A 9971-nucleotide genomic window follows, 5' to 3' on the forward strand; every position below is an offset into this window, starting at 1 on the left:
CCTCCTCCCTCCCTCCCTCCTGCCGTCCGCTCCGCAGCAGCAGCAGGACAGAAGGTAGTTCAGTTTTTGAAGCCGTGGCATGAATGATCTCATCTGAACCTGATCTCCGCTTCCCCTGCCTGTCGATCCTATGACCGAGACGGGAATAAAATAACACAAACAACGAGGTGAGTGCGGCTCAACCCAGAACCAGCCCGGCGGTACTCGTCTTTAGGAACCAGCTACCCGGGCGACCGTTTGTTGTTTTTTTTTACGGAGGAGGAGGAGGGGGGGGAACTTAAACAGCCCCGAGCCGCGGAGAGAACTCTTGTTTGTGGGTAGAAAAAGGAGGAAGGACCGCGGAGGATGTGTGGGTGGGCGCTTTTAGCTAATTAGCTCTACGCTCGCTGGCGTTCATCTTTTAAAATTATTATTTCCTTTATGTGAGAAAGAGGAAACCCGCCACAGAAAGGCCAAACCCGAATGCCGAGCGTTTTGTTTTTTTTGTTGTTTTTTTAATTCCCCCGTTTTCACTGAACATCTTAGCCCTCCGGTTCGAGCTAAGTTAGCTCGCCAGCTAGCCGCTCATAAGCGTAAAGTCAGATCCGTTAGCCTAGCGGAGCCGGCTAGCTGTTAGCTACTAGCGCAAAATGGCCTCATTGTCGCTCGGTGGGTTCGATGCTGAAAAGACAAAGCATGCGGCAGCGACGGCCAAACGGCTCCGAGCCGCGGTCCACGGCGGCTCCAGCGGCCCGAAACCGGCGGGGGATAGCGGATAAGCTCTGTTTTTTACCGGGGGTTGGATTGGGGACGTGAGCGCCGCCCCGGGTTGTGAGTTTATTTGTATTTGTTGGTTTACCGGGCCGTGGCGGGGAGCGGGGCCGGGCTCGGTGCGTGCTGTGGGGGATGGGGGCCACGCTAGGAGCCGCTGACGTAAAGCGGAGAGGCTGCATTTTGGTTTGGCTCCTAGCATAATACAGCAGCTCCGGTTCACTACGCGTGTTTGTGCCCGACAACATGAAGCGTTGCTGTTTTAATATTAATAATAATAATAACTGTTATATTAGTGAGTTCAGGAGTATTTGCGTGTTTATAATTTTTTTTTTTCTTTTCTCGATTGATTACTAATTTCCTGATATCTGCATGTTTTTGAACATCAATGTGTGTCAGCATTTTCTAGTTAAATCTTCTTACAGTGTGACTACATGTATTGCAAAAGGACCTTCAAATAAGAGCAAGATCACTGTAGGTTGAAGTGAAAAAGCAACATTTTTTGACTAATGATCTGTAGTTAACATGTCAATCACTGCAGTTAAAGCATCTATAGCAGACAAAATATGTCTTTGAATCAATATGTATATTAATGGTGAGTTCTGCACAATAGTGCAGTAACCGTGCACACTTAGGGTTTTAATGAAAATAGAAATTAAAAACATTTTAGAGGTTTTTTTTTTTGTTCACTTTCTGGCTGTAGTTTTTTTTAGGTGTAAATGTCATTATGAGGTGTTTTTGTTATTTTGTCCAAGAGCGTGTTAATGTAATTGTGTCCGTCCAGTTTTGGGAAGTTGACTGCGATTTATTGAACAAGTATATAATTGACTTATTATCTGAGATTGTGGTAGTTAATATCACGATCAATACACAGTCGGACGATGTATGTTTGTCTGCTACAGGCGCGAGAGTCCAGTCTGATCCGGGTCTTTTTATTACAATACATTGACTATTACTCTTGTGGTATATGTATATATATATATATATATATTAAATTAAATTCCAAGTAGAAACCTTGAGATTTAACCCCAAAATGCTAAACTATAGGGTGTTCAAAAACCACAATTATTTTCAATATACATGTAAATAGAAATCTGTCATGTCCAAAACTGTTTTTTAATTCTCTGTGCAGTGTGCTTTCTCTCAGGTTGTTGATCTTCCTGGTTGTATTTCATTCAATATTTGAATTTTTTTTTTTACACGTTGTTATTATTATTGTTGTTGTTGTTGTTGTTTTTCCTTCAGGGAGATAGTGCTCTCTAGTGTCTCTTGTTTAACAGGGGCCCAGCACAAATGCACTACACAAGAAGACAACACATGTCCATAATTGTTTTCTCACCCCCTTTTTGTATTTTAGATCTCCGGGTACCTTCATAAATGACTTTTTTTCCTATTCTGTCCACTGTCAGGAAATGTTATTCTGTATGCAAACGAGGACTCAAAGACCTCCAGGCTCCCCAAAGCCATTCAGTGAACATTAGATCCACTTCTTTTTCCCTTTTTTTTTGTGGTATGGGTTAAAAAAAAACGTGGTGCTGGTTCTAGATAATTCCTATCTGATCAATCAGGTGAAAACAGTAGCTGTGATTTAATCTTTCTTTCTCATTTTATGTCAGGTTTTCATGTGTGTGTAAAAGAAGCTCAGTACCTCCCTCTATCGAAGTAGAGCTTACAGCCGGTTCCTAACTTAGACATCACTACATTTAATTGATCACATGTTTTTGATTATATGTTGATTAAATGTAAAAGTGTTAAATCTATGTGGTGTTTTTTTTCCATCCCCGTTCTTGGCTGTGAAATCTTGAGTGCTACAGTGTGTTAATTGTAAGATGGCATGTATCTCCCACACATTATAGGGGCGCTAGTTTTGCCTGGCCACCCTAGGATGAAACCCTAAAGAAACACTAATTCTTCTTTTGTTGGTGCGGAGATGAATTGTGAGAATAACAGCAGAAAAAGTTGGTAGTTTTTTCTTTTGTGAAATTGCTAACAACTCTTTGTTGTTTCTGTTCTGTGAACCCTAATGCTATGCTTTTACAGTCCCAACAATACTATTTCTCATTGTATCCCTGGTTTTTATTACTTTTTTTGTGATTATTTTTGTAAAAAATGTATCACAAATAGACATTTTGAAACAAGTGGAATCATTCACCCAAATGCCCTGCCCACAGGTTTTAACACAGAGGAGTCACAGCCGGACACTGAACACTATTTTTTCTGTCCGATGGAAAATTAAAATGCCACAGGCTGCTCTTCAGAGCTCAGTCTCCTGTTTACTTGCATCCCGTTTATTTTGGGGGAGTCAGAGAGCCTTTAATGTTGGCAGGAAGTGTTGTTTTGTTCCTGTAAGACATATGTGTGTTCCCAAACGGTGTGTTAAAAAGGAAGTTGACTCTACTTTTCTTCCCCCTCCCTCAGTGAAGAGAAAGTGAAAATCTTGTTCTACTAGTTTTTGAAGCGTGTCGTGTGTAGACCTGGAAAACCTGATATCCCTTGTAAATATTAGCGGGTCATGGTGGTACATTTGTATTTGTGAATATTTGTAAATGCTGTTATTTTTCCATATTCTTATCACTTTTACCCCTTAAAAGCACCTTATTGATTAGGATATTTTCTCGATCACAGGTGGCAGTGGGAAAGAATAAAAAGTGCACTGATCATGTAATTTGAGTGCTGTTTTTGTTTTCTGACAAAGGTCTCTGTAGTCTGTGCTTACTTTGATGCAGCGTCGGCATTTAGTTGGTAACCATGCTATTTTCGGTGGCTCAGTGGTCTGTTAAAAGTGTGGTTGTTCCGCCCAGCAGGAGTCTTGCCTCAGACTGGCCTAAAATGGGCAGAAATGGTGCTGAACAAAAGCTGCTTGTCGCTCGTACAAAAGTACTTGAAGCGTTGCAGCCGGGACCAAGCTGCATTGCTATTGCCTGTGCCTCTCAACAGGAAAGGTATAGCAAACTTTAAGAAAAAAACTACAACAAACAATTTACTGTTTACTGTAGTTCATAAAGAGTTTTTAAATCTGTAGAGTTTATTGATAAAGTCACAGCTGCTGTTGAGCAGATTGTAGCCCTAGCTCCCTCATGTCCATACACAAATACTACACCACATAGCCTCATTACATCACACATTTACATAATTAATTACATGGCACTTATTCTTTTCACTATGATCTTAGCTAGTGAAATTCAGAACAGTAGGCATTTTGTGTGTTTGTCAGAGTGATAAATTAGTTGATGCTGAGATGAGTGTTGCCGTTTGATGTCTGACTGTGTTTCTGTCTCCTCGCCATCACCACAGAGAGACAACATGTTCCCGAAGGGCACCAAGCGCAAGTTCTCAGACTCCGGGGAGGAGCCTGTCTCCAGTGGTGACCAGAGCCCGCCGGCAGCTTCATCCGCGGTGGCTCGGACGCTGTCGTCGTCCTACAGCCTCCAGCGGCAGTCGCTGCTCGACATGTCGCTGATCAAGCTGCAGCTCTGCCACATGCTCGTGGAGCCGAACCTGTGCCGCTCAGTGCTCATCGCCAACACGGTGCGGCAGATCCAAGAGGAGATGACCCAGGACGGCACCTGGCAGATAATGACCCAGGCCCTGGCAGCCGCGCAGTGTCCCGCCGACCGCCTGGTGGCCACCGAGGTGTTGTGCCGGCAGACGGACGCAGCGGCTCAGGCCGGGCAGAGCCCGAAGCCCTTCTCGGTGGTCGGTCTGGAGGAAGGCTACCACTCCGAGGAGGTGGTGATGGAAGGAGACGTGGAGACCGAGGTCACCATGTCCACTCTATCGCCCGTCTCCCCCCAGCTGTCCTCTGCTTCATACCTGGCAGGTCCTTTTGGCATGGGGCCCTGCTGGGAGGAGGAAGAGGAAGACGGTGAGTGCGAGGAGGATGAAGAGGAGGACAGCGAGGAGTGTGTGTCGGAGGGAGAGGAGGGAGACCGGGACCACCTGAGCGAAGACTCCAGGACAGGGGAGCAGGTTTTTGGGACTTTTGAGATCAAGCACCCGGCGCCGCCCCCTGACCCTGCGCTCGAGGAACTGTTTTCAGACGTGGACCCATCCTACTATGACCTCGATACGGTGCTCACAGGCATGCAGGCCGCCCCAAAGATGGGGCCTTACGATCTGCTGGAGAGCCTTTCCTCTCACGGGCCCACGACCCTGAGCTCCAGCTCGAGCTGCAGGTCAGACCTGAACGAACTGGACCACATCATGGAGATCATAGTGGGATCCTGAAACTCAGAACATTCCTTTAGGCCTGTACTGAACCCTCAGACTCTTTCCAGACTATGCACAGTACACGTGCATGTTCTGTATGTGGTATTGTTACACATGGAGATTGTTGGAGGTTTTGGGGCAAGGTGGGAAATTAACAGCAAGCCAAGTAGATTTTGGGATCGGCTGTTAGAGGTTTTAGTTAGTCTGCTCTAACGGCCACTTAGGCAAGTCGGCAGCTGCTGTTGGGACCTTCATCTTTTATTAAAAAAAAAAAAAATGTAATTGGCAAGTGAATGAATTTGGGGGATTCACACGCCATCCTGGCCTGTGGGCGAGAGCAGTTAGTTTCCTACTTTGTCGATGAAAATCCAAAACTGGACAACATCTGTGAGAGGGCAAAGATAATTACCTATACCATGATGCATTCTTATTTACGTACTTTCCATGTTTACGTCTGTCATACATTCTGTCATACTAGCTCCTTCTGGTCGTACTCTCTGCCATTTTGTCCATTTCTATTTATTGTTACATGGACTTGAGGAACAATTCATCACACTACATGCATCAGAAAAAACAGAACAAATTGTAAATCCAAATCTATGAATCAATGCATATTTTCCTAAAGATTTGAGCAATTATGAATGGAATATATGTATATGTACGTATGTGTATATAGAAATATATTTTTTGCATTATACAGCTGGGGGATTTTGCAAGTATCATTTGATATTATTATTATTTTTTTCCCTCCCAAGCGGTTTTTAAGATTTTAAATGTAGCCAGACTCGAGACAGTGTCTTCCCATGGTTTGGTATAACAAGTAGACTGTAACAGGTGTCAGGGCTGGCATTGTCACACTTTATAGGCGCTGTTCTTTTCATTTTCTCAAAGCTTTACGCAGGGCAGGGAAATTACTATGCCAGCCACCAACCACACGCTGGTTAAGATTTGACCGTTGGTTGGTTTACAGTATCCGGCGGTCGAGTCGAGGTAAGTTCCCCGCCCTGCTTTACACACAGATCTAATAACAATAACTGCTTTTCCGGAAGCATTTGGAGAAACCACGGGGTGATAACTGCATCAAGAAGCCATATTTCTTTCTCTCATTTGTTCGTACTTACAAATGAAGAATTCTGTGTGTTAACCCAACCTAATTTATTGTTGTTTTATTTATTGTATTTATTATATCTAGGTACAGACATGCCACATTGACTTCAAAATCAACCATGAGGCCTGATGAAATTGTATTTATCCAAATTTCGCCCTCCGTTTTGAATGCAGTACCTATTTATTCCTCACATTTTTTTATTATTATTAGTAATAATAACCGGGTTACTATTCAAATCACTATGCAGCTCTGTCATACGTGTTTCAAAATGATTGTATACGACTCAAATGTCCTTTAATTCCTTTTATGCAAACAGTTGCCTTTCTCCTAAAGATGTGGAAAAATCAAATGCATTTTTCAAAATTGTTCCTTATCATCGTGATGAAGAGATTAACTCAGGCAAAAACAAAATGTATTGACAAAAATACAGTATTACGACACGCTTAATACCTTACCACAACACTCCTGAAGGATGTCACTCTGGTCTGAATGGGAGCTAGAACTTCAAAGACTAATTACCGTTGTAAAATGTATGCATTTTTTTATATTAAGGAAAAAACATTGTAGCATCTTTGTAAATATTTTTTATAATAAAAGGTGCAACTATTGATTGTGTGGTGTCTGTTGGATCACTTGTTGCAGATGGTTTTCTCTTTTCTTTTCACAGACCTGATTGACCTTTTGAATGTGTTTGAACTTACAGCTGCTAATACACGTTACCGACAATACTCATAAAAAGACCGAAACCAACGATGTTCCGGTTTCTTTATCCTGCCTGTGTCGCTCAGTCTACTCATTTCTACTGAAAACGCATCACAAATCTATACGGAGTCTTCTTTACAGGTTTACTTCCTGTAGCAGCTGGGCACTAGTTTTTAGTAAATGTTACTTAAACAGGAGTGAATAGTGGATTTGTGTGTTTGTGGAGCTTCTTTCTCTTTGAATCCACGGAGTGAAGTCATTGTTGAGTTTACTTTCAAGGGAATTTGTCGACATTAAGAAAACTATATAATATCCCCAGCCTTAACCTTTAATCTAGTTTCTAGTGGAGACGAGGAATCGATATCTGACCGAGGGGCCATCTGTAACTGTCATTAAACAGGCCAAACATACCTGCATTAGTACACAATAATTTCAATCAGAATATATCTAAACAAACACGGAGTAATGAGCATTCGAGCTAGAGCACAGAACAATCTGTCCTCAGGTTTTCACCTGGGAGCTTCCTGCTGCCTTGCTCAAGCGCTCTGCTACGCTGACTGCTGAGCGTTTGTGTTTGTTGCAGACAGATTCTCATTTGTAATTTAAAAAAAACTAAAATGCAGAGAGTGAATCAGATGTGACTCGGCTGCAGTTTGGCTGCAGTGGGACCTTTGTCCTCACGTGCTCTCACATGATGTTGGACCGTGAGATCCCGCATTAGATATGCACAGAGAGTTCACAATGGATTCAACAGAACAGGACTACTGTCTGTTTGCAGACCCAGAACATGGCGTACAGCTAACCTGTTCACAGTGGAATTAGGGCTTTTCTACTAATAATGAAAGCTGCTGTAATTTAGTCAGCTGGAAAAGAGACCAAACATGTAGCACTTAAAATAGAAATCTCAGCGTTTTTTGTCTGAAATTGTCAAAAAGGTATTTGTTCATAAAATCATAGCTCGCTCTGCATGTTGGCCTGCCGCCTAGTCTCAGTTTGCCTATAGTTAAAGATTAATGGCCTCTCGGTGACTCAGCAAAAACGCAGCCTGAGGAAAAACCAAGCCGGCAGAGAAAGAGACTATTGTGTCTGAAAGAGGAGAAACGGTAAAAAAGCAGTAAATGTGATGCAGAAAATCCACGCAGGGTTTCAGAGATGCAGGAGAAATCGAGAGTTTACACTGCGGGAGGTTTAATAAGACACGTTTATTCACTTCTAACACGTCTGTTAAACAACTCCTCCAGCCTTCAGTGGCATATATAACATACTGCACTTATAATGCGTGTGTTATCTGCTGTCAGAGGACTGCACTGACTTTAAAAAAAAAAAAAAAAACGTGAGTGGGTTAATAAGTGCTAACAGGCCACAGGTCTCGTGCTGCCTTCAGGTGCTTCTCATAAGCTTGAGACATGTATCTGTGAGACTTCTGAGACAAAACATGTTGGTTGGATATGACAACATTGACCCAATAGCTGGTTACATTTGGTGTTTAACTAACAGAGATTAAATAAAACATAAAAACAACCAAAACTGTATTTTATTTTAAAACAAACTCTTAATTAACTGACCTCTGCTTGCATAAAGGTTGTAATTTACTTACTAGAGCTTGTAGTTTTTATGTATTCTGGATCTTTTAGCACTGATGTGAAACTTAAAGAGCTCACAGGCACATAAGCAGTTTGGTTTTTAAGGTGGATTTTTTTAAAAGAAACATGCAATTGTCACAAAAACAAACAATAAATGCAATAATTCAGTAATGTTGAATATTTACTTTCTGTTCAGAAGAGGAAGACGAGGAAAAGGAGAAGTAGAAGTGTAGCTGTGACAGCTTGAGGAGGAAGAGACTGGAAAAAACGTGAATGAAGAGTTTCCTTATTTGGTGTTTGCCTTCGCCGTCTTTCCGGTCACGTTCTCCCCCCTTCCCTTCTGAGTCATCTGTCCCTTTAAAATGAGGCGTTCAAGTGCTCACTGCTACTTCTTCCAGGCCTTCTAGATATTTCTAGCACACATTTGTTAGATTATGCTTCAAATACATAAAATAGCTCTGAAATTCATTGGTACTTTTAATTACATTTGATACAACTTTTATTATTTTTTTTATAGGGTTTATAAGTAAACGTAGCAAACTGTCAATAAACCACAACACTGGTCCTTTAAGTATGAGTATTTATGAATAGAAAGTATTGCCTTCTAGCATATTTTTCCTCTATAAATCAGCTTTTCTGGTTTTAAATAGGCACATTAACAGTGTTTTGAAGACTTTTCTATCCTGCAAACACAAATTTTACTGCATAATGAAGTAGTTTTGACAGAATCTGAAGACTTATTCCTCCACTGCCAACCATTGTGGTTCCTGTGGTTATGCAGGTGTTGTAGCCACCTGTGTATGAAGTAGTCACTTTCAGTTTTAGTGTCTGTGTGTATTCATCACTACATCACTGTACTTTATATCTTGTTGGGCGATATAGATCCCTGTCATAATAAATAACCACTGTCACCTTTCACACTCGTGAAGTGCTCCGATGTTGTTTCTGATTTTATAATTTCCGTCATTTTTCAAGCAAAAATGTGAAACATTTTCTGGTTCGAGCTTCTTACATTTGAGGATTTTCTGCTTTTTTTTGTCAGTTATGATAGTAAATGAAGTGTCTTTGGGTTTTGGATGGTTGGTTGGACAGAATAAGAGATTTGACCTTGGGATCTGGGAGATTGTGATGATTTTACATGACTTTTTTGGACAAAATGGATCCCTGTCATAATAGAAATGGTCTCAACGCTCACGACAAGCAAAGAAGTGAAACATTTTCTGGTTGCAACTTCTTAAATCTGAGGATTTCTGGACTGTTGGTTGGACAGAAGCGATTTGAAGACGTCACTTTGGGCTCTTGTGATGAGCATTTTTCACAATTTTCTGACTTTTTATGCTAAACAATCGATTAATTGTGAAAATAATCGTCAGATGAAAATAATGGTTATGTGGCCTTAGGTCAGTCTGTGTTAGGGAGTTTATAACACTGCAGTCAGTTTTAGTGTCTATGTGTATTTATCACTTCTGATCGAGATTTTCAGTCATACTTTAATATTTAGGCAAAATGGATCCCTGTCATAATAAAAATGTTCCCAATCATATCGACTAGGTTCAATGTTCACGTCAAGCAAAAAGGTGAAACCTTTTGTGGTTGCAACTTCTTCAATCTGAGGATTT

At 41.5% G+C, this 9971-nt stretch overlaps 1 protein-coding gene across 2 annotated transcripts; it reads left to right on the forward strand.

Moving 5' to 3' along the window:
* On the forward strand, positions 1 to 6675 carry cdca4 (cell division cycle associated 4). Of its 2 annotated transcripts, XM_051390470.1 has the most exons (3): positions 12 to 167; positions 3555 to 3692; positions 4045 to 6675. In XM_051390470.1, the coding sequence occupies exon 3, from the start codon at positions 4054 to 4056 to the stop codon at positions 4975 to 4977; it is 924 nt and encodes a 307-aa protein (XP_051246430.1). In that variant the 5' UTR covers positions 12 to 167; positions 3555 to 3692; positions 4045 to 4053; the 3' UTR covers positions 4978 to 6675. The 2 variants fall into 2 exon arrangements, with proteins under 2 accessions (XP_051246421.1, XP_051246430.1); XM_051390461.1 differs by lacking the exon at positions 3555 to 3692 and having other exon boundaries at positions 1 to 167.
* The last annotated feature ends 3296 nt before the right edge of the window (positions 6676 to 9971 follow it).

The sequence above is a fragment of the Dicentrarchus labrax genome, unplaced genomic scaffold (assembly GCF_905237075.1).
Source record: "Dicentrarchus labrax unplaced genomic scaffold, dlabrax2021, whole genome shotgun sequence".
Classification (NCBI taxonomy): domain Eukaryota; kingdom Metazoa; phylum Chordata; class Actinopteri; family Moronidae; genus Dicentrarchus; species Dicentrarchus labrax.